This window comes from Erythrolamprus reginae, chromosome 10 (assembly GCF_031021105.1).
Source record: "Erythrolamprus reginae isolate rEryReg1 chromosome 10, rEryReg1.hap1, whole genome shotgun sequence".
Taxonomy (NCBI): domain Eukaryota; kingdom Metazoa; phylum Chordata; class Lepidosauria; order Squamata; family Dipsadidae; genus Erythrolamprus; species Erythrolamprus reginae.
In genome coordinates, this window is record NC_091959.1 from 9483092 (window position 1) to 9508188 (window position 25097).

At 41.1% G+C, this 25097-nt stretch overlaps 2 protein-coding genes across 5 annotated transcripts in view; both read left to right on the forward strand.

The window, feature by feature from the left end:
* Positions 1–1280: 1280 nt before the first annotated feature.
* On the forward strand, positions 1281–12632 carry CTXN2 (cortexin 2). 3 transcript variants are annotated; one of them, XM_070762040.1, is made up of 4 exons: positions 1281–1434; positions 7573–7623; positions 11621–11730; positions 12198–12632. In XM_070762040.1, the coding sequence occupies exon 4, from the start codon at positions 12240–12242 to the stop codon at positions 12483–12485; it is 246 nt and encodes an 81-aa protein (XP_070618141.1). In that variant the 5' UTR covers positions 1281–1434; positions 7573–7623; positions 11621–11730; positions 12198–12239; the 3' UTR covers positions 12486–12632. The 3 variants fall into 3 exon arrangements, with proteins under 3 accessions (XP_070618141.1, XP_070618139.1, XP_070618140.1); XM_070762038.1 differs by lacking the exon at positions 11621–11730; XM_070762039.1 differs by lacking the exons at positions 1281–1434; positions 11621–11730 and adding an exon at positions 3153–3180.
* A 6237-nt stretch (positions 12633–18869) lies between these two features.
* The window catches only part of SLC12A1 (solute carrier family 12 member 1), a 68742-nt gene continuing 62514 nt past the window's right edge, over positions 18870–25097 (forward strand). For both annotated transcript variants that reach the window (XM_070763306.1, XM_070763307.1), the window contains exons 1-2: positions 18870–19002; positions 21458–21982. In XM_070763306.1, coding sequence (XP_070619407.1) covers positions 21572–21982 — 411 coding nt within the window. In that variant the 5' untranslated portion in view covers positions 18870–19002; positions 21458–21571. The remainder of the gene's footprint in view (positions 19003–21457; positions 21983–25097) is intronic.

Consider the following 25097-nt stretch of genomic DNA (forward strand, 5'->3'; position numbering starts at 1 on the left):
GGCAGGCCCCAGGGGAAGAGCCTTCTCTGTGGCGTCCCTGGCCCTCTGGAACCAACTCGCCCCCGGAGATTAGAACTGCCCCCACCCTCCCTGTCTTTCGTAAACTACTCAAGACTCACTTATACCGCCAGGCATGGGGGAGTTGAGACACCTTTCCCCCAGGCTTTTTTATACTTTGTTTTATGTTTGGTATGAATGTGCTGTTTGGTTTTTTAAAATAATGATAGGGATTTATATGCTTTTTAATATTAGATTTGTTCCACTGCTATATCGTTTTTATTACTGTTGTGAGCCGCTCCGAGTCTTTGGAGAGGGGTGGCATACAAATCTAATAAATAAAAATAAATAAATACTGTAAATAAATAATATGCCTTTTTAAAATATTTTCCCAAATATTTCATTCTTCCGGGATGTGGGGGTGGCTTCCCACAAAATTTAAGTCGAAGGCTACCTGTAACCTCTGACTAATCGGCCCAGTGGCTAAGACACTGAGCTCGGCGGTTCGAATCCCTAGTATAGATCTCCTGCATCATGAACAGGGGGTTGGACTAGATGACCTCCAAGGTCTCTTCCAACTCTGTTACTCTTACGGTAAAGAACCCCAGGTAGCTTCAAAAGCCAGCTCGAGCACTCCCAGCACTGGGGATGGGATGGGGGGAGTAATCCGAGTCCCTTCGTAACCCGGGTGCCAAAGTCCTCTCCCCGCACCTTCTCGGCTCAGCAACCCCAAGAAAAGGCGGGCCGGTTCGAGACCCCAGGACGTCCTAAATGAAAATAAAGGAAGACCGGCCGATGGAGGTTTTGCCTTCCCCGAGGGCAACGCAGGCAGGAAGCCGAGTCTTCCCTGGGGTTTGGGGGCTTGGCATCTTTTGCTTTCCCGACTCCAGCCGCTTCGCAAAGGAAAACCATCCGGCCCCGGGCCAGCCGCCTCCGCTGCAGAGAATTTGGGAATGCCTCGCACGTAGCCTTGGGCAGGAACTTTCCACGCGCGCCTTCGGGGCGAACCTGGACCCAAAAATTGGGGAAGGAGGCTCGGGAAAGAGTGGGGAGGGGGTCTAGCCTTCACCTCGCCCCCCTCCTCCTCCTCCATCATCGTCCCCTCCACGCCGCGCCACCCACCCACCCGAATCAGGTCCTTGCCTTGCTTGGACCCCACCCTGAAGACAAACACGCGTGGGGAAACCCGGCGGAAGGCGCGCCCATTGGGAGCCCAGCCTCTCGGGAGAAGAAGGAGAGGGGAGCCTGGTGCTGGGGGGGGGGGGCAGTGGGCATCACCTCGCCGAAGATGAACCCCGAAGATGGTCTGGCGGCCGGGCGGGGGTGAGAGAGCGGAGAGCCGGCGGGTCGCAGCCGGATCCGCTCGGGGAGACCTTGAAAACTTCCACCCGGCAAGCGTGGGGGGCTGCCCGCTCAGGATGCCTGGCTGGAAGAGGGGTGAGTGGAGGGGCCTTGGGGGTTTAGAGGGAGGGAGGGGCTGATGGGCGTAAGAAGAAGGGGAGGTGGTCGGCTTGGGGTCGCTCAGCCTGATGCTCCAACGCAACAGGGTGCTCAGATCTTGATTTGCAGGTTCCTCTGGGTTTTGGGGGACCGCTATAAACCCAGAATCGTGGTTCTTTGCATCCTTTAACCGCCTCTGTCTGGTTCTAACCAGGTAAGACCTGACAGCAGTGCCGAGGAAGGGAGGGGAGGGAAGGGAAGGATTTGGTTGCCATGAGCAGATCCCAAAGCTCGGGGAAGCGCGGGTCAATATTTGCAGGTTTCAAACGGCAGCTGCTGGAGCTCAGCGTTTTTTAACCGGAATCCGGAGAGATTTAACTGGAAAACAGACCCATGGTGGTTTCCAGGAGGCTTCCCCAGGGGGGGAGTACAGTGACAACTGCAGCATTTATGGGAGAGGCGTTATCCCAGGAGGGAAGCAACAATTGGTTTACGTGTTGTTGTTGTTTTCTTTGCTTTGCACAGCTTGTTGTGATGTGGCATCCGCTGTTGTGTTCACAAGCAGCCTATTTAGGCTGAAGTCCAGGCTCCATACAAAGATCCGTTTTTAGGACAGGGGTCCCCAAAGTTGGCAACTTTAAGACTTGTGGACTTCAACTCCCAGAATTCCCCCAGGCCAGCCGGCTGGAGAATTCTGGGAATCGAAGTCCACAGGTCTTAAAGTTGCCAAGTTTGAAGACATTTATTTATTTTATTTTATTTTATTGTTTGTTTGTTTTGTCAAATGGGTATTGGGGGTATACAAAGATATAATAATATTTATATACATGATACTAGTAAAAGAGAAACATTAGGACAGGGGACGGAAGGCACTCTGGTACACTCTTAATAACCATCTCTGAGAATTATTATTATTATTATTATTATTATTATTATTATTATTATTATTACTATTATTATTATTGGATTTGTATGCCGCCCCTCTCCGTGGACTCGGGGCGGCTAACAACAGTGATAAAAACAGCATGTGACAATCCAATACTAAAACAGCTAAAAACCCTTGCTATAATACATACAAACATACCATGCATAAATTGTAGAAGCCTAGGGGGAAAGAATATCTCAGTTCCCCCATGCCTGACGGCAGAGGTGGGTTTTAAGGAGCTTACGAAAGGCAAGGAGGGTGGGGGCTATTCTAATCTCTGGGGGGAGTTGGTTCCAGAGGGCCGGGGCCGCCACAGAGAAGGCTCTTCCCCTGGATCCTGCCAAACGACATTGTTTCGTTGACGGGACCCGGAGAAGGCCCACTCTGTGGGACCTAACTGGTCGCTGAGATTCGTGCGGCAGAAGGCGGTCCCGGAGAGAATACTTTGGCAAAGCAATTTACAAAATTAAAGTTTGGGAATTGCTACCTGTTAATATGTGGTTGTTGTGGGGTGAACAAATCCAGCAATTGGCCTCTGGTTGACCTTGTCTTGGCTCAGAAGCTAAGCAGGATCAGGCTTGGTTAGTATCTCTGAATATTCTAGGGCTGCCACTAGATTGAGAAATTTTGAAAGATCCTGAAAGGTGGCAATTGCAAATCCTTTTGATAATGGTGTTGTGAAAACAACACAAATGTTGCCCGATTGAAAATGTCGGAATTGACCTGGAGATTTCTGCTGCTTACACATCTACTTAGTAGATTTCCTTGAAGACTCGGTGGCTATTTACAGTGTAATAACAGGAAACACAATAGAGAAGGTAGTCGGTGTTGAATTTTAACTCTCTGAAGAAGAGATATAATGCAAATTTGTTCCATGCAATCGGTGGAGAATTGGTATTCATTTCTTGCTGCAAAGCAAAACATGTTTTCTATGTTAGCATCTGGATTGTGGCAAATACATATTGCATTTTCCCAATATTCCAAGGCCAGTGGTCTGCTATTGGAGAAATATTTGCCACCAGGAAGTGTTTTGCTTGGACTGTCTGGAATCGTGGTTAAGAATTCTAACTGCCTGATTGTTTCCTTGCTCCAGCTTTGCAATCTTGTGTAATTCCCACTGTATTTAGTAGGGTCCATACGGAAATAACCTGGTTATTGGATAGGGTCCCTAGATATGGGCCTTGAAGATGTGTTGTATGCATCATAGCACAGCAGCTCTGTATGTTTCAATTTAAGGAGACTATGACTTCTTAGGCATGAAAGCCAACTTTGGACCAGCCTCTCCCTCTGTCCAACCCACCTTATTGGGGTGTTATGGTGGGGAAAATAGGAGGAAGAAGGAAGGATGGAGGATGGGAGGATGGATGGAAGGATGGAAGGGTGATGTGGTGGCCTAGAGATGGTGTTCTCACCTCACAATCAGGAGGCTGTGAGTTCAATCCTAGGTAGAAGCAAATATTTCTCTCTGGGCCTGTTGAGAATATATCTGCTGAATATAACTCCGCATTGGTGACAGGAAAGGCATTGATCAGTAAACACTCAACACCATTCAGTTACCCAGACTTCATCCTCCACAAGGGATTATGGAGTCATTAAAGATAGATAGATAGATAGATAGATAGATAGATAGATAGATAGGTAGGTAGGTAGGTAGGTAGGTAGGTAGGTAGGTAGGTAGGAAGGAAGGAAGGAAGGAAGGTAGGTAGGTAGGTAGGTAGGAAGGAAGGAAGGAAGGTAGATAGGTAGGTAGGTAGGTAGATAGGTAGGTAGGAAGGTAGGTAGGTAGGTAGGAAGGTGGGTAGGTAGGTAGGTAGGTAGGTAGGTAGGTAGATAGATAGATAGATAGATAGATAGATAGATGAGAGAGATTATATTTTTCAAGAGAATTAAAGGGTACCATAAAAAACTGATAATAAGCATATTAAAAATTGCCTTTTAAAAAGGACTAGTCTATTAATTATCCAATCCAATTCCATTAATTTAAGAATAAATAATAAATCCAGGCAGCATTTCTCCTCCTGTATTCCTCTTTTTCACTAATGAATCACTGAAATCTGTACCAAACCTGGCAGGGAACATAATGTTACATGTTGTCATGGCATGTCCTAGACTAGAATAATAGCAAGGCCGAAGAACTGAAATCCAAAGACTTTGATGGCTGAACTGCAATTTTCATCCGTTCACTGCTTCCGCTAAAGGGAGGGGGGAAGTGTGTGCGTGTGTTTTGTTCTGTTCAATGTCCATAGTTGTTGTTTTTTTAATCGTGCCATAATACACAAATGAAGTGGAGCGAGAAGTACAGGCTGCTTTTGACCTTCACGATTAGACAATTTCATTTTGAAACCATTCTTCCAAACTCCAGTAATGATGAAATATGAGACAAGTCAGGATGAAATACAGTACTTCCATGTACTTCTAAAAGGCTCCTTCTCTTTCAATAAAAGAGAAGTTTCAGAGTTGTGGGATTAGTTGATGGTAGGGGAAAAGTCCAAGATTGGATGCTTCCAATGTTTTTTTTAAAGGATAGAATAGAGTAGAGTAGAGCAGAGTAGAATAGAAAGAACAGAATAGAAGGATAAACAGAATAGAATAAGAATAGGGATGGAATGGAATGGAGTAGAGTAGAATAGAATAGAACAGAATAGAATAAGAATAAGAAAAGGGGTGGAATGGAGTAGAGTAGAATAGAATAGAATAGAATAGAACAGAATAGAAGGATAAACAGAATAGAATAAGAATAGGGATGGAATGGAATGGAGTAGAGTAGAATAGAATAGAAGAGAATAGAAGGATAAATAGAATAGAATAAGAATAAGAATAGGAATGGAATGAAGTAGAGCAGAGTAGAGTAGAATAGAATAGAACAGAATAGAAGGATAAACAGAATAGAATAGAATAAGAATAGGAATGGAATGGAATGGAGTAGAGTAGAGTAGAATAGAATAGAACAGAATAGAAGGATAAACAGAATAGAATAAGAATAAGAATAAGAATAGGGATGGGATGGGATGGAGTAGAGTAGAGTAGAATAGAATAGAACAGAATAGAAGGATAAACAGAATAGAATAAGAATAAGAATAGGGATGGAATGGAGTAGAGTAGAGTAGAATAGAATAGAACAGAATAGAAGGATAAATAGAATAGAATAAGAATAGGGATGGAATGGAATGGAATGGAGTAGAGTAGAGTAGAATAGAATAGAACAGAATAGAAGGATAAACAGAATAGAATAGAATAAGAATAGGGATGGAATGGAGTGGAGTAGAGTAGAGTAGAGTAGAGTAGAACAGAACAGAATAGAATAGAACAGAATTCTTTATTGGCCAAGTGTGATTGCACACACAAGGAATTTGTCTTTGGTGCATATACTCTCAGTGTACATTAAAGAAAAAGATACATTTGCCAAGAATCACGGGGTACAACACTTAATGATTGTCATAGGGATCAAATAAGCAAAGTGGAAACAATCAACATCAATAAAAATCTTAAGGATACAAGCATCAAGTTACAGTCATGAGTGGGGGGAAATGGGTGATAGGAAAGATGAGAAAAAACTAGTAGGAATAGTAGTGCAGACTTAGTAAATAGTGTGACAGTGTTGAGCGAATTATTTGTTTGGCAGAATGATGGCATTCGAGGAAAAAACTGTTCTTGTGTCTAGTTGTCTTGGTGTCCAGTCTCCTGTAGCCAATGAAGGGCTACCAAAATTTTTACTACCACATTTGGGTCATATAAACCTGGCCACTATGGGTTTGAAGCTACGGGGCTTGAAAGTCAGAAGGAAGAAAAACATCTCGGCTAAAATGTTTACATCAGTGCATCCCAACCTTGGCAACTTTAAGATATGTGGACTTCAACTCCCACAATTCCCCAGCCAGCCATGAGAATTCTGGGAGTTGAAGTCCACATATCTGAAAAAGTTGTCAAGGCTTGGAAAGGCTGGTTTAGATGAGGATAGAGACCATAGTGGTTAGAAGAATAGCAGGAAAGAAAGGGGAGGGGAGGAAAGGACAGAAAAGGATAAAACTTAATACGAACCGCTCCAAACTTGACTGTAAAAAATATGATTTCAACAATCAAGTTATTGAAGCGTGGAACTCATTACCGGACTCAATTGTGTCAACCCCTAACCCCCAACATTTCTCCCTTAGACTCTCCACGATTGACCTCTCCAGGTTCCTAAGAGGCCAGTAAGGGGCGTACATAAGTGCACTGGTGTGCCTTTCGTCCCCTGTCCAATTGTCTTTCCTTTCTCTCACTTATCATATATATTTTCTTTCTTTCATATATCCTCTCCTATAAGTTCACTTTTACCCTTATATATATTACTACATGTCTATTTTTCTTCCTATGTATTTATGTATTGGACAAATGAATAAATAAATAAAAAATAGAGAAAGAAAGGAAAGGATACAACACAGGCAGGTAGGCTGAATATAATGACAAAGTTATAAACGGTTGATTGATTTTGTACATTGAATTCTTATCTGGAATTCAGCTCAGTACTTTAAAGCAGTGATTTTCAACCTTTTTTGAGCCGCGGCACATTTTTTACATTTACAAAATCCTGGGGCACATTACCAACCGAAATGACACCAAATGACATTCTAAGACACTCTGCTCTCTTTTTCCATCCCTGTCTCCTCCCCACCTTTGTGTGTGTGTATACACACTCTTGAACCATTTCCAAAAACAGGTGAGGGCTGGGTTTTTTCTCTCTCTTATTCTTTGGGTGCTTTTTATCCTATGCTTTAAATCAAGAGTCACTTCTCTCTCATTTTTTCCTCTCTCTCTCTCCTGTCATTCTCTGTCTCAATCATTTTCTCATTTCTCTTTTTCCCTACCCTTTTTGCTCATTTCTCTCTGTCTCTCTCTCCCTTCCTCTCCTTTTTTCTCTCTCTCTCTTGCTTTCTTTCTCTCTCACTCTTGCGTTCTCTCTTTCTTTTCTTTCTCTCTATTGCTTTCTCTCTCTCTTTCTCTCTCTCTTGCTTTCTTTCTCTTTCTCTTGCTTTCTTTCTCTCTCTCTCACTCTCTCTCTCTCAGCAAAAAGTTGCGAGAGCGGAACCTGAGCTTCCTTCTTCGCGGCACACCTGACCATGTCTCGCGGCACACTAGTGTGCCACAGCACACTGGTTGAAAAACACTGCTTTAAAGAATGTAATCCTAACCCCAAAGTCTCACTTTTTTCTCTTTTTTTTATGTCTCTACAGCTGTTCAATCTTCAGAAAACTCAGGAATTGTGCCTTACATGAATGCATCAGGTAGCATTTATTATATCAACATTGAGAGTTGCCTTAATCACTTGCATTTAATTGGGAGTCCTAGCTCATCAGTTAAAAACAAATACACCATTTCTTTCAATTCTTGAGGGAAGAATTATTAAAGAAAACGGGGGGAGGAGGAAGAGGAGGATGTTTTTTTTTAAATATGAATTAGTAAGATAACTCAACCCAGACAAGACGGAGTGGCTGTGGGTCTTGCCTCCCAAGGACAATTCCATCTGTCCATCCATTACTCTGGGGGGAGAATCATTGACCCCCTCAGAGAGGGTTCGCAACTTGGGCGTCATCCTCGATCCACAGCTCACATTAAAGAACCATCTTTCAGCTGTGGCGAGGGGGGCATTTGCCCAGGCTCACCTGGTGCACCAGTTGCGGCCCTATTTGGACCGGGAGTCACTGCTCACAGTCACTCATGCCCTCATCACCTCGAGGCTCGACTACTGTAATGCTCTCTACATGAGGCTACCTTTGAAAAGTGGTCGGAAACTTCAGATCGTGCAGAATGCAGCTGCGAGAGCAGTCATGGGCTTCCCTAGGTATGCCCATGTTTCACCAACACTCCGCAGTCTGCATTGGTTGCCGATCAGTTTCCGGTCACAATTCAAAGTGTTGGTTATGACCTATAAAGCCCTTCATGGCACCGGACCAGATTATCTCAGGGACCGCCTTCTGCTGCACGAATCCCAGTGGGCCTTCTCCGGGTCCCGTCAACTAAACAATGTCGCTTGGCGGGACCCAGGGGAAGAGCCTTCTCTGTGGTGGCCCCAGCCCTCTGGAACCAACTCCCCCCAGAAATTAGAATTGCCCCCACCCTCCTTGCCTTTTGTAAGCTTCTTAAAACCCACCTCTGCCGCCAGGCATGGGGGAATTGAGATACCCTTTCCCCCTAGGCCTTTACAATTTTATGCATGGTATGTCTGTATGTATGTTTGGTTTTTATATTAATGGGTTTTTAATCGTTTTTAGTATTGGATTATTACTGTACGCTGTCTTATTATTGCTGTGAGCCATCCTGAGTCTCCGGAGAGGGGCGGCATACAAATCCAATAAATAAATAAATAAACAAACAAACAAACAAACAAACAAACAAACAAACAAACAAACAAACAAACAAATAAATAAATAAATAAATAAAATAAGATTGAGCCCCATTTGCAATAAAATGAAAAACAAAGCAGGAATGCAGGGGGAAAAAACAAAGCAGGAATGCAGAGCAAGCCCAGCATCTCCTTGAGGAAGAAATCCAGTAGAGGATTTAGATTAGCAAAATTATTGCAGGAATGAAATTGTTGTAGGGATGAAGGCAGCTCATAATAAGCTGCCACCACCAATAGATCAAGTTTACTCCAAAGCTGGGTCTCAACCGGTGCTTAAATGCCAAATTCCATCACCGCAGCTGTCATAGATTAATCACGGGTTATGCCATTCTGTATTAGCATTTATATGCAATTTTGATATAGGAAATGAATAATGTAGTTGATAAGACAGAGGGGCCTCCGTTGCCACACAAGAGATGGAAACCAATATATCTGGGAGGCAACTGAGGGACTATAAATTAAGAGGAGATATATATCCGCTTCCTTCAGACATGTTGGAATGAAGAATTTGAACAAGTGGGTGGAAAGTATAGAGTTGCTGCAACCTGGGGGAAGGCAAGATGGGTTTGGTGGTATAATGGGTCCTCAGGTGCCTTTCTTGGTATGTGTTCTGGCTTCTGGTAGAAGTTTAGTAATTACAAAGAACTCTCATTAAATGCATCATTTCATGAATAAAGCAATTCCGTTTATTTCTCTGCTCTCTTGTACTTCAACACATTCCAGACATCAATCAGTCCGTTATCTCTCTTCTTGCTGCATTCCTCACATTCCTTTTCCTGCTTCACTTAGGCAAGATTTATTTCCTAACTACATAGCTATAAAAAGCAGCAGTACTGAGTAAATACAATACAAAATATTTTGGCTTACTTTAGCGTGACGAAAAACCCCCTCCATATTTCTCTTCAGCAACGTTGAAACTCCACCCTTCTTCTCCACTGACCCCCTGACATGCCAAATACCTCACTACAACATTTAACCCATTCCTCTCTTTAATATCTTCTTCCAGACCTCTGTTCTCTACGTTTTTGGGCCCTTCTGAATTTAGGGTTAACCCAGCGAGCGTCTGATTCTCCCTCGCTAGATCCTGAACTCATAGCCCCATCCTGTGGCTGGCCTCCCACCTGTTCTACTATCTGTAACCCCTGACACCCCACTACTTCATAAACAATATCTGAATCCGAGTCCTTAATATCTTCATCATCCTCCAACTGATCAAGAGTATGTACAACAGTATGTCTGAAAGCGTTTAAAAACCCCAAAGCAGGCGATTCTGCTGCAAAACAATGTGTTTAGGAAAGGTATAAGTATAAAAGAGATAAGATTTGGGATGAATTCTATGTGATCTGGGTTTCTGCCTCCCCTTCCTTTCCGAATGGCTAGAATATTCTCTAGAACAGAGGTCTTCATAGCTGGCTTGAGAATTCTAGGAGTTAAAACTTACAAGTCTTTAAAGTTGCCAGGTTTGGGCATCCATGCTCTAGAAAATAAAATGAATAATGCTTGAAACCTAAAGTTTTGCCAGAAACCTTGATTTAGTTTGGGAGTCTGCAGGAAAGAGGGTTAAGTTACGTTGAATGGAGCATTTTGGGATGTTCACTTAGGCTGCGAAAATAGCAAGGAACACTTTAGATTGTTGCCTTTGAGTAAGTGGCCATTCTCTGGCATCGGACCAGAATACCTCCGGGACCGCCTGCTCTGCCGCACAAATCCCAGCGACCGATTAGGTCCCACAGAGTTGGCCTTCTCCGGGTCCCGTTGACGAAACAATGCCGTCTGGCAGGACCCAGGGGAAGAGCCTTCTCTGTGGTGGCCCCAGCCCTCTGGAATTAGCTCCCCCCGGAGATTAGGACTGCCCCCACCCTCCTTGCCTTTCGCAAACTTTTGAAAACTCATCTATGTCGCCATGCATGGAGGAATTGATATATCCTTAGCTGCCTTTGATTTTATGGATGGTGTGTTTGGGCTGTATGACTGTTTTAATAGGGTTTTTTTTAAAGACTATTTTAACATTGGATTTGTATATGGTGTTTTATTGTTGTGAGCTGCTCCGAGTCCTCGGAGAGGGGCGGTATACAAATCTAATAAATTATTATTATTAATTATTAATTTTTTTAATCATGAAGGCACCTTTATGACAATGCTCAAAATGTGCTTTCAAAATTCTAAGTGAGATGCTTCTGTCATTTCACTGTTCTATAGTTGCTCACTTTTAGGATGTGGGCGAATTCGATGACCTGCTTGTTTTGAGTCCATTGATATGGGGATTGTTTTGAGGTTCTTGGAAAATCCTTGGTCAAGTCACACGACTGTCAAGCCACTCTCACCCGGTTACGTGGCCAGCAAGCCACTCCTACCCAATCACATGACTATCAAGCCACACCCACAAAATAAACCACACCCACAGTGTGCTAGTAAAAAAATTGGTAGCTCTTCACTGCCTACATCAGATCATAGGCATCTTGGCAGCCATTTTCTGAAACCATCAATTACACTCTCTCATAAATCCAACCTTAGAAACATAGAAACATAGAAGACTGACGGCAGAAAAAGACCTCATGATCCATCTAGTCTGCCCTTATACTATTTTCTGTATTTTATCTTAGGATGGATATATGTTTATCCCAGGCATGTTTAAATTCAGTTACTGTGGATTTATCAACCACGTCTGCTGGAAGTTTGTTCCAAGGATCTACTACTCTTTCAGTAAAATAATATTTTCTCATGTTGCTTTTGATCTTTCCCCCAACTAACTTCAGATTGCGTCCCCTTGTTCTTGGGTTCACTTTCCTATTAAAAACACTTCCCTCCTGGACCTTATTTAACCCTTTAACATATTTAAATGTTTCGATCATGTCCCCCCTTTTCCTTCTGTCCTCCAGACTATAGAGATTGAGTTCACGAAGTCTTTCCTGATACGTTTTATGCTGAAGACCTTCCACCATTTTTGTAGCCCGTCTTTGGACCCGTTCAATTTTGTCAATATCTTTTTGTAGGTGATATGTTTTATTACAAATTTATTATATTTTATTTTATTATAAATAGAAAAAGGGAATATAAGGGACTGGATTTTATAATATTGTTATTTGTAGATCTCATGTGCGGTTAATTTTAATTAACTTAGCAAAGAAGAGGATAAAAAGTACATATCGAAAGTATTATTAGCGCTTTTTTCTCTCTCCGAATGTTTAACATACCTAAGAAATATTATCAATTCATTTTAAGCATTGATTCTGTGTTTTTTATTGCTTATGTTGTTTTATTGTATTGTGAAAGAAAAATAAAGAAAAAATTTATACCCCCTCCCAAAAAAAATCCAACCTGAGGAGAACATCAAATCCCCTCAAAACTGGCCTGTCCCTGCTATCTTTGGGTGCCGGGTGTGGGTGGGTGGACATCTGAGACCCCTTCCTCAGATCCAAAACAGTCTCTCTTCTATCGTTGTTGTGTTTTGTACAGATGAAGCGCGAATCCTGAATCAGCAGAATGTGAAGCCCAGAGATGAGCAGTAGCTACTGCAACAACGCGTCAGTGACCATGAGTGTCAACGAGGTGTCCAGTTTCCCGCTGACCCTGGAGCAGAAAACCGGTTTCGCCTTTGTGGGGATCCTGTGCGTCTTTCTGGGACTTTTGATCATCAGATGCTTCAAAATCTTGTTGGACCCTTACAGCAGTATGCCTTCCTCCACCTGGGAGGGCGAAGTCGAAGGTCTCGATAAGGGGACATTCGAGTACGCTCTTGCATGAAGCAAAAATCCTCAAAACGTGTCCTGCCTTAATCCCGTTTTTTTTCCCCTCCTCTCAACTGGTGGAATTCGAAAGGAAGCCATCTTTGGAAGCTGTGGCGGTAGCCATTTTGTTTTTTTGTTAAATAAAGCTTTGTGGCACACTCAATGAAACCACGTCCATCATTAGATGTGTGTTTTTTGGTTTTGACTGGGAGATGTTTCAGGGGAGTCTTCACTTGGAGAATAAAAAGGAAGATTCAATTCAATTTATTAGATTTGTATGCCGCCCCTCTCCAAAGACTCGGGGCGGCTCACAACAACGATAAAAACAATATTATAATGGCACAAATCAGTGTTCCCTCTAATTTTTTTTTGGGGGGGGGGCGGAAAAGTATAGCGTCTGAGCGGCAGTCCCTTCGGGACTGCGCGGCACAGAAATAATAAACAAACAAACAAACAAACAAACAAACAAAAAACCCACCCTGTTTTGCCTCAGAGAATTTCAAAATAAAATACTGTCCTGTGTGTCTATAACAGTGAGCTCATAATAGGGCAACTCTATCAATATCAAAATGCCACTTAAATAGTTGAGCTAGTTTCAAACTAGATTTTGATTTTCTTTCTCTCTTCCTTACTCCCATTTTTTTTCTTTCTCTTTTCCTTCCTCTCTTTTTTCTATCTGTTTCTCTCTCTTCCTCTCTTCCTCTCTCTCTCCTTCCCTCTCACTCTTTCCCTCTCGGCTTCTGGGCAGGTTTGGAAAACTCTGAGTTGATGATGATTTTTAAGTGAGCGATTGCTCACTGCTCAGCTTAGAGGGAACTATGGCACAAATCTAATATTAAAAATAATTAAAAACCCTATCATAATTAAAAACCAAACAGAACATACATACCAAACATAAATTATAATGAGCCTGGGGGAAAGATGTCTCTAGTCCCCCATGCCTGGCGGTATAGGTGGGTCTTAAGTAGTTTACGGAAGACGAGGGTGGGAGCAGTTCTAATCTCCGGGGGGAGTTGATTCCAGAGGGCCGGGGCCGCCACAGAGAAGGCTCTTCCCCTGGGGCCCGCCAGATGACATTGTTTAGTCGACGGGACCCAGAGAAGGCCAACTCTGTGGGACCTTATCCGCCGCTGGGATTCGTGGGGTAGCAGGCGGTTCCGGAGGTACTCTGGTCCAATGCCATGTAGGGCTTTAAAGGTCATGACTAACACTTTGAATTGTGACTAGAAACTGATCGGCAGCCAATGCAGGCCACGGAGTGTTGTAGATACGTGGGCGAATCTGGGAAGCCCCACGATGGCTCTCGCGGCCGCGTTCATTCACTAGAAGTAGGTAAAAAAAGCACCAGAATTTGATAGAATAACAAAATTGGAAGGGAACTTGGAGGTCTTCTAGTCCAACCATCTGCTTGAGCAGGAGACCCTACTGTGTAGTAATGGGCTGTTGACCCCACAGTGGGTGGGAATGCAGTGAGGGTAGTAAGTTTATGCACTATTTATTGAATACTTATTGAATACTTAATAGGTTTTTATTGTCCTTCCTTCTGCTTAGCATGAGCCTTTGTGAGACGCCCAGAGTCTACGGAGAGGGGCGGCATACAAATCTAATATAAAAATAAAATAAAATAAAATAAAATAAAATAAAATAAAATAAAATAAAATAAAATAAAATAAAATAAAATAAAATAAAATAAAATAAAATAAAATAAAATAAAATAAAATAAAATAAAATAAAATAAAATAAAATAAAATAAAATAAAATAAAATAAAATAAAATAAAATAATAAAATAAAATAAAATAAAAAAATAAAATAAATAAAATAAAATAAAATAAATAAATAAAATAAAATAATAAAATAAAAAATAAAATAAAAAATAAAATAAAAAAATAAAATAAAATAAAATAAAATAAAATAATAAAATAAAATAATAAAATAAAATAAAATAAAATAAATAAAATAAAATAAAATAAATAAATAAAATAAAATAAAAAATAAAAATAAAATAAAAAATAAAAACATAAAATAAAATAAAATAAAATATGAATGAATGAATGAATGAATAAATAAATAAATAACTATTAAAATAGAAACAATTTATGGTTTTTTAAACCCCTAAACGCTTTAATCATTTGAATCATTACCTTGAACTGAACTTTCATAGCAATTCAAGAAAATTGAACTACTTGCCTAACCTGTTATCATACTGAACCTTGTGGGTTCAGTACAAAATCTTAAAAGGTTACTGTGCCCCTCAACAAATAATGCTATCTATCATTTGTCACTGAACCACAAGGTTCAGTATGATAACAGATTAGGCAAGAACTCAATTTTCTTGAATTGCTATGAAAGTTCAGTTCATTCAACTCCCCCCAGATAGAGTTGCCCCCACCCTCCTAGCCTTTCGTAAGCTCCTTAAAACCCACCTCTGTTGTCAGGCATGGGGGAATTGACATGTTCCTTCCCCCCTAGGCTTATAAAATTTATGTATGGTATGCTAGTGTGTATGATTGGTTTTAACTTGTGGTGTTTTAAAATTAATTTAAATATTGGATTTGTTTACATTGTATGGCGATTGCTGTGAGCCGCCCCGAGTCTGCGGAGAGGGGCGGCATACAAATCTGATTAATAAATAAATAAATAAATAAATAAATAAATAAATAAATAAAAGCTCACGATTAAAATGATCGAAAGGTTTATGGGAGAAAACATGCTATTTAATTATTTCCTATTTTAAAAGCAATTAAGGATCATACTAAGGCATTAGAGAAGGAAGGACAATAAAAAAAACACTATTAAGTATTCAATAAATCGTGCATAAACTTACTACCCCTACTGGGGGAAGCAGCCCATTAATGAACCTGTTCCTCTTTTCAATCATTCAAGACAGACACAATTTCAAGGTCACCTTTTTTGCTCACAGAGAGGAGCAGCAGAAGAAGAAGGGCCCAAACTGCTGTGGACAGCTCTTCTATTCCATTTTAAGAACAGTTGGAACCAACATTTCATTTCGAACGTTGTTCCTATCTTTAAAGTGCGCTCTAAGAACACCATTCAGTTCAGACGGATGATGGCTCCTCGTCTCCATAATTTAATATGGCGCCGTTTGCTTTATAACCTAGACAGATGACAACTGAGGGAATTGTGATTCTGTCGGCTAAATGAAATGCCACTCAAATCGTACAAGAAAAGCCAGGAGGAACACATCGTACAAAAATAGGCTCAGATGAAGCCAGAAATATGGATACAACACAGCACAGTACTGTTAAAAGCACACATACCGTGTTTTCCCGAAAATAAGACACTGTCTTATATTAATTTTTGCTCCAAAAGTTGTGCTATGTCTTATTTTCGGGGGGGTGCCTTATATTTCTCAAATAAGACAAATTCACAGGCAGAAAAGCTGACACCCCCAAAGAAAGTGTACGGTACGGTACACTGATTACGGTAGGGTACCTGTCAGTATGGCACCCACACACACAAACGACGGCACTTATATGGTACAACACTCCCGCTATTGCAGCTTCCGGCCACCACAGGAACTACAGTCTACGCACTGTAGTGGAGACTGTAATGGCGGTGAGACAGCAGCAGACTGTGTCTGCTGTACTGGACGGTACAAAGCGATGGAAGGGGCCAGCAGGGGACGCCACGTTATTACGGCACCGCTATGAACAGCTTTGAATGGTACCATATGTTTTTCCACCGTACTGTATGTAAACTTGACTATGCCTTATTTTCGGGGGGTGCCTTATATTAGCAAATTCTGCAAAACCTCTGACATGCCTTACTTTCGGGGTACGTCTTATTTTCGGGGAAACAGGGTAATATAAGGTCAGTGTGTATGTACACACTGCTCAAAAATAAAATAAAGGGAACATTCAAATATGCCCATGTTACACCAACACTCCGCAGTCTGCATTGGTTGCCGATCAGTTTCCGATCACAAATCAAAGTGTTGGTTATGACCTATAAAGCCCTTCATGGCATCGGAACAGATTATCTCAGGGACCGCCTTCTGCTGCACGAATCCCAGCAACTAGTTAGGTCCCACAGAGTGGGTCTTCTCCGGGTCCCGTCAACTAAAGAATGTCACTTGGCGGGACCCAGGGGAAGAGCCTTCTCTGTGGCGGCCCCGGCCCTCTGGAACCAACTCCCCCCAAAGATTAGAATTGACCCCACCCTCCTTGCCTTTCGTAAGCTGCTTAAAACCCACCTCTGCCATCAGGCATGGGGGAATTGAGACCCTCTTCCCCCTAGGCCTTTACAATTCTATGCATGGTATGTATGTATGTATGTATGTATGTATGTATGTATGTTTTTTTTATATTAATGGGCTTTTAATTATTTCTAACATCAGACTACTATTGTACACTGCTTTATTGTTGCTGTTAGCCGCCCCGAGTCTCCGGAGAGGGGTGGCATACAAATCCAACAAGTAAGTAAGTAAGTAAGTAAGTAGGTAAGTAAGTAAGTAAGTAAGTAAGTAAGTAAGTAAGTAAGTAAGTAAGTAAGTAAGTAAGTAAGTAAGTAAGTAAGAAAGAAAGAAAGAAAGTAAATAAACAAACAACAAACACATCCTAGATCTGAATGAATGTAATATTCTCATTGAATACTTTGTTCTGCAGAACACTGAATGTGCACAACAGCATGTGAAATTGATTGCCAATTCAGTCCACTTAGGAAGCAACACTGATTGACAATCAATTCCACATACTGTTGCGCACGTTCAGCTTTGTACAGAACAAAGTATTCAATGCGAATATTTCATTCATTCAGATCTAGGATGTGTTATTGGAGTGTTCCCTTTATTTTTTTTGAGCAATATATATTTCACTAAAGCAAACTCTTAGGGTTCCTAATAGCACCGAAAATTAAATCAGAGTCCAAAGCAAAGTGTTCCTCAAAGTTCCACTTTTTTTAGCAGACTTATGTTGGCACATCTCGGAGAAACCCGAATCTAAATCTACGAGGGTTTCTCCACCCAATTTAAAGTTCATTCCCTTTCTCCCAGACCCACAAGTTTATCACGTTGGACAGGACTCACTGCTCACAGTCACTCATGCCCTCATCACCTCGAGGTTCGACTACTGTAATGCTTTCTACATGGGGCTACCTTTGAAAAGTGTTCGGAAACTTCAGATCGTGCAGAATGCAGCTGCGAGAGCAATCATGGGCTTCCCAAGGCATGCCCATGTTACACCAACACTCCGCAGTCTGCATTGGTTGCCGATCAATTTCCGGTCACAATTCAAAGTGTTGGTTATGACCTATAAAGCCCTTCATGGCATCGGACCAGAATATCTCCAGGACTGCCTTTTGCCGCACGAATCCTAGCGACCAGTTAGGTCCCACAGAGTTGGCCTTCTCCGGGTCCCGTCGACTAAGCAATGTCATTTGGTGGGACCCAGGAGAAGAGCCTTCTCTGTGGTGGCCCTGACCCTCTGGAACCAGCTCCCCCCATGTATCAGAGTTTCCCCCACCCTCCTTAAAACCCACCTCTGTCGTCAGGCATGGGGGAATTGAAATTTCCCTTCCACCTAGGCTTATAGAATTTATACATGGTATGCTTGTATGTATGAATGGTTCTTTAAATTGGGGTTTTTTTTAGATTGTCTTTTAATATTAGATTTGTTTACATTGTCTTTTTATATTGTTGTTAGCCGCCCCGAGTCTTCGGAGAGGGGCGGCATACAAATCTAATAAATAAATAAATAAATCAACTTCCGGCCAGGTACTGAACAAAAGATGACCTTGAGAATCTAGAACGAATTTGTTGATATGGCTACATCTCTCCATCCCTTGTGCCACAGCGCCTCCCAAGTCCCCACAGCAAGAATACATTCTAAAGAATAAAGCATGGCAGGCCGAAGTCTCCAAATCAATGTCACAAACATTTTTTTTTGATTCCCAGCAACACATTGCTAAAACCGAGCCTGGAGAATATAATAGCTACCCAAGACCTTTCTCTGCTTCAAGGGTAAAAATAAAATATATCCCCATGAATATTTAAGGAGTTTTTCACACTGCTGCATAAAAGTTATTTCAGTAGCGCATGACTGCTTGGGAATATGGTGTTGCTGCTTCATCTGTCATTTATAAACTTAAAACAGTAGCAGTTAGGGTATTGATGAGCATGTAAATGACTTTCATTAGATCCACTGACTTTCCGTAAGAGACCAATGCAAGATTGCACTTCTACCATTCCAAGTATTAATGAGTTCATTACAAGCTAATATTTAACAGGCTGAAATATTCCTCGCGGCTAGGGGTAACCAAGGCTTGTCTGCTGGATTCTAGGATTGGCTGATTTCCTTGTTAATTTATAGAGAGACCAGTAGAATACGGTCCACAGCGAAATACGCTTAAATTTCACCCCCTAAATAAGAAATGAAACTACTGCTTCGTTTAACAGAGCGCCAGAAGCAGCTAAAACTATTTTGGATATGGTAGCTGATTTTATACCTAGCCTGAATATACTTTTGAGACGAAGAGCTGCAGCAAAACACACTTAGTGCCAATAGTTGGTTAAGAGGTAAGGTGTTTTTTTTAAATGTATTTCATTTCCAGCTAGGATTACAAGTCGTTCCTAATTTATGTTCGAAAACCTCCCTATTTCGAAAACAGCTCATCCATAACAAATAAACTTTTTTTAATGGGAAGAACCAGACCACATTTTCACGTTTTAAAAAATCCCAACAATCGAGTTGGTTAAAGTGTAAGCGATATCAATCAAACTCTTGAGACGATGGGCTTCAACTGACGCATATTATTATTATTATTATTATTATTATTATTATTATTATTATTATTATTATTATTATTACTACTACTACTATTACTACTACTATTACTACTATTACTATTATTATTATTATTATTATTATTATTATTATTATTATTATTATTATTATTATGTCAGTACAACACAGCAAACGAGATCACTATGCTGGATTTCATATTTCCTCACCAGTCGGGCGCTTTCCAAGCACCTAGGACTGCGTGATATAGCGGCGGATTATGTTTGCCGATTCCAGTAAAGCGGCCTTTTGCAATTGACAGATGGAGATTTTGTCAATTCCGATGGTTTTCAAATGTCCGCTGAGATCCTTTGGCCCTGCGCCCAGCGTGCCAAGTACCACTGGGACCACTTTCACTGGCTTATGCCAGAGTCGTTGCAGCTCGATTTTTAGATCCTCGTATTTCACTAATTTCTCTAGCTGCTTCTCCTCAATTCTGCTCTCCCCTGGGATTGCGATGTCGATGATCCATACTTTCTTTTTCTCCACGATCACAATGTCTGGTGTGTTATGCTTCAGAATTCGGTCAGTCTGAAGTCGGAAGTCCCACAGTAGTTTTGCTTGCTCATTTTCGACCACTTTTTCGGGCTTATGATCCCACCAGTTCTTTGACACTGGTAAATGGTTGTTCCGGCACAAGTTCCAGTGGATCATCTGTGCCACAGCATCATGTCTATGCTTGTAGTCAGTTTGTGCGATCTTTTTGCAGCAGCTGAGTATGTGATCGATTGTTTCATCTGTTTCTTTACAGAGTCTGCACTTTGGACTATTAATAATAATAATAATAATAATAATAATAATAATAATAATAATAATAAGATTTGTATGCCACCCTTCTTTGAAGTCTCAGGGCGGAATGCTAAAGTACAATTTTTGAACTTGGTACAATTTTTATCACGCTTAAATTTGCACCAGACAAGCTGGGTGTTCGAATGTTCACACATGCTCTAGAAATCTGAATGTGGGCATTTGTGTGCTATAGTAGGTTTCTAACAAGCAAACTGGTGTCTTTTTCCCTCCCTGCTTGGATGTCAGATTAATAAATGACTGGAACCCTTTTCATTTTTCTTCTCCATAATCTCTTGTTCCAGGCTGTTGCTTACAATCTTCAGCTTAATAGTCATTTGTTACCAGAGTTCCTTGCTCTTTAAATTCCTACCTAAAGATTTCTCCTTCGGAGCAGCATCTGAGCATCATTTAAACATCTTTAATTTTTTAAAATCTCAGGACAACTCCCCACTTTTTGAAATGTGGTGTACCATAAATGAGTTTTTCGTTGTATGGGTCAGTGTTTTTCAACCAGTGTGCCGCGAGACATGGTCAGGTGTGCCGCGAAGCTCAGAGAGAAAGAAAGCAAGAGAGAGAGAAAGCAAGTAAGAGAGAGAGAGAGAGAGAAAGAGAGAGAGAAAGAAAGCAAGAGAGAGAGAGAGAACAAGAGAAAGCAAGAGAGAGAGAAAGGGAGAGAAAGAGAGAAAGAAAGCAAGAGAGAGAGAAAGCAAGTAAGAGAGAGAGAGAGAGAGAAAGAGAGCAAGAGAGAGAGAAAGAAAGCAAGAGAGAACAAGAGAAAGAAAGAGAGAGAGAAAGGGAGAGAAAGAGAGAAAGAAAACAAGAGAGAGAGAAAGAGAGGGAGGGAAGGAGAGAGAGAGAAAGACATAGAGGGAGGGAGGGAGGGAGAGAGAAAGAGAGCAAAAAAGAGGAAGGAAGGAAGAGAAAGAAAGGAAGGGAGAGAAAGGGAGGGAGAAAAAAATAGAGTGAAGGGGAGGAAGAGAGAGAGAATTTTTTTGTCCAAACTTTTTTTAGCCCCCCCCCCCCGCTCAATGTGTCCCAGGGTTTCGTAAATGTAAAAAATGTGCCGCGGCTCAAAAAAGGTTGAAAATCACTGGTATGGGTTATATTTATCGATATTTACCCTATGAAACATTAAAATTGACCTATTTTTTATATTATTTTTATTAGTTTTTTATTTCTAAATATTTACATCGTGATATCAGGTAGGTCGACATCCTTATATTTACATTCTTTTTTTAATTGATTTTATTTAACATACAAACATTTAAACACCATACAAACAACATTAAACATTTACAGTTTCCTATATGCATAAAAAGTTAATCTTTTACAATTCTATTTACTATGTATTTTTTTTTAATTTCCACCCAATTGTACAATTTTTCCCACACTCTGTAATAGTCCTCTTGTGAATCACAAAAGATCATCTAGACAACCCTGCTGCCTTTTGGAAAAAAATAGTCTGACAACACAGAACAGCGATATCAGTGAAATAAAGACCGGTTATCCACAACCATGTCAATGAATAATTCTACAAATGTATTCTTGGACCCGCATTTGCATAGATTTCAGGTTAACGTCATTAACGAAAGCAACGAGAACTCAATTCACTCTCAGGGAGACCCTGACTCACAACGTTATGAAGAGACCTCTTTCGCCAAAGATGCCACCAAAAGACTCCACATCAGCTTCAAGTCTCGAACCCAAGAAAGATACGACCGTTTCTTCCAAAATGGCGACACTACCAAAACAGAGGGAAGCTTTCATCCCTACGACACGCACAGTAACACATATTACCTCAAAACCTTTGGACATAACACCATGGATGTTGTGCCAAAAATTGATTATTACCAGAACACTGGAAGCATCCGAGGAGCCAAAATGAACCGGCCAAGTCTGATGGATATTCACGAACACTTGGCAAAGGTATGTCCAATATATATATATATTATATATATATGAAGGAATAGATTATTTTGCCTTCCTTAAACAGCCAGAAGGAAAGGCATTCTTAGGACTCCTACAAATGTGCAAAAACCTAAGGTTTCCTTCTTTTGGGATGTTTGTAACTTGCACAAGCGTAGTTATGGAACCTAAACCATCTGAGTTTTATGCTTAAGACCTTCTACAAAAATGGTGGAAGGTCTTAAGCATAAAACTTATCAGGAAAGACTTCATGAACTCAATCTGTATAGTCTGGAAAACAGAAGGGAAAGGGAGGACATGATCAAAACATTAAAATATGTTAGAGGGTTTAAAAAAGTTCGGGAGGGAAGTGTTTTCAGTAGGAAAGAGAACCCAAGAACAAGGGGGCACAAGATTAGGTTAGCTGGGGGAAAGATCAGAAGCAACGTGAGAAAACATTATTTGACTGAAAGAGTAGTAGATGCTTGGAACAAACTTCCAGCAGACGTGGTTGGTAAATCCATAGTAACTGAATTTAAACATGCCTGGGATAAACATATATCCATCTGTTCTGCCAGCGTGTTTCAACCGCCCGTAATTACAGGGTAATTAGTCCAGGAAGACACACACCACCCGATAAAAGAAAAACCCAAAAGTTTTTATCAACAGAAAAACAGAAACAGCTCGCTTTTTAAATGTCAAAGGGATTTTCTGGTACACACAAGGCACAGGTTAAATGCAATCCAATTGCTCACCCAATAACTGGGAAATTGAGTCCAATTCTAAAGTCCAGAGAGTCCACACACAATCTTGAACAGCAGAAAAACCACAATCTTGACGAAACAATGAATCAGATAAACTGCCATGAGCCTAAAACACCAGGTTGCACTTTTATCTGTAGCACTAATTTCAGCAGCCCCACCCAACCACAGGTGGCCTCATTTTCTCTTGTAATAATCCTTCAGTTGTTGTCTCCTATGCATCACTCTACGCATGCGTGGATGTGTCATTAATTCTTGTTCAGAATCCAAGGATGATACAGATGATTGATCTCCTCCTGGGCTGTCTGCCAAACTCCCCTCTTCCCCATCACTCATGCTTCCTTGGTCAGAGGAGGCTTCGTCGGCAGATTCCATCGGGAGCAAAACAGGCCTGCAGCATGTGGATGTTTCCCCCACATCCACCTCCACATTGCTTGGGGCAGGAGCTGGGCCAGAGCTAACCACAGCATCCATCCTAAGATAAAATACAGGGAATAGCATAAGGGCAGAGTAGATGGATCATGAGGTCTTTTTCTGCCATCAATCTTCTATGTTTCTATGACATTGATTCTCCCCACACCCCAAATGTTTGCTGTAGCAATAAATGTTTGTAGCTCAGGGTTGAAATGAAGGATCTTGGTACTCTCTGAGCTTGCTTGTTTTCTTGCAGACGTTTCATTGCCCAAACTAGGTAACATCATCAGTCCTAGTAGGAGTGTGATTTGCTGTCAGTTTGTATCCTAATGTCTTGCCCACTTAGTGTTGCTTGGGGTGGTCTTAGAGGTTCTTTGGTTGGGCTGTTTACTGTTGGTTTCTTTGGCAGTTTCCTGATTGGGGTATTGCTTACTTAATTGTTGGTCTGATGTTAACCTTGGAATTCATCTTAATTAATTAATTAATTAATTAATTGATTGATTAATTAATTAATTAATTAGTCTGAATGTATATGTTGATTTTAAAATATTGGGGTCTTAGGTTAGTTATCTAGTTTAATTAATTGGATTTGGGTTTGTATTTTATTGTTTTTTATTATATGTTGTATAGAAATCCAATCGATCAATCAATCAATCAATCAATCAATCAATAATCTATGTTGATCTGGATGCTGATTGCTGGTGGAGAACTTCTGGAGTTTTTTTCTCCTCTTTTGGGCTGGTTGATTGTCTCTTTTGCACTACAGTATATGTAAATGTTGTTAATGTCTATGTGTCTGTTGATGGCTGATTTGTCAGTTTGCTACGCTTCTAGAAAATCCCTGGAATTTTTGGACTTGGCTTGGTCTAGGGTGGTCACATTTTCCCAATCCAAATTACGAATCAACCTGTCTATACGTTGTGAAGTTAAATGAAACAATTTCACAAAATATAGTCAGAAATAGCCATAGCTTCAGTGGGGAAAATGCGATCATCCTAGAGAGATAGGGTTATGTCAGTTTAGCAGTACTTGAATTAACATAATTGTTAATTAAGTTAATTAACAATTAACTTAATGAACTCAATCTGTATAGTCTGGAGGACAGAAGGAAAAGGGGGGACATGATCGAAACATTTAAATATGTTAAAGGGTTAAATAAGGTCCAGGAGGGAAGTGTTTTTAATAGGAAAGTGAACACAAGAACAAGGGGACACAATCTGAAGTTAGTTAGGGGAAAGATCAGAAGCAACATGAGAAAATATTATTTGACTGAAAGAGTAGTAGATCCTTGGAACAAACTTCCAGCAGACGTGGTAGATAAATCCACAGTAACTGAATTTAAACATGCCTGGGATAAACATATATCCATCCTAAGGGCAGACTAGATGGACCATGAGGTCTTTTTCTGCCGTCAGACTTCTATGTTTCTATGTAACAGTTTTTAGAATATGCCTGCTACATACTATAAACGTTTTATATAATGTTTGTGTATGTTTGTAACAGTATCAGGTTGCTACCCGGTATGCGCCACACTGCGATTTCGCTTCTGCGCATGGGCAGGAAGGAAAATATCACAAGGGGACATGGAGACGCTGGGGGGGAAAATCACAAGAAACCGGTGGGTTCATATTGGTGCCGCTCCCTGGGCCATGCCAGTATAAACCCACCCCTGCCTACCCGGCTTCAGAAAGGCCTGTGCACATGCGCGGTGGTGGGGGGAAGAGGGAAGGGGTGTGGCATGTGCACGCATGCTAGCACACAACACCCCCCCCCCCCTTTGGCAAGCGAACCAAAAAAGGTTCGCCATCACTGCTCTAAGTTATCTAAGCCCAAAATTTCAAGTCTGGTGGAATAAGGAATTCTGTTGCGGGCAGAGGAGTGGAGGACTCTGCTTGTGGAATATTTCTGGACTTTCCCTTTACATCTGAAATATTTGAATCTAGCTCTCTTTTTTTTAAATG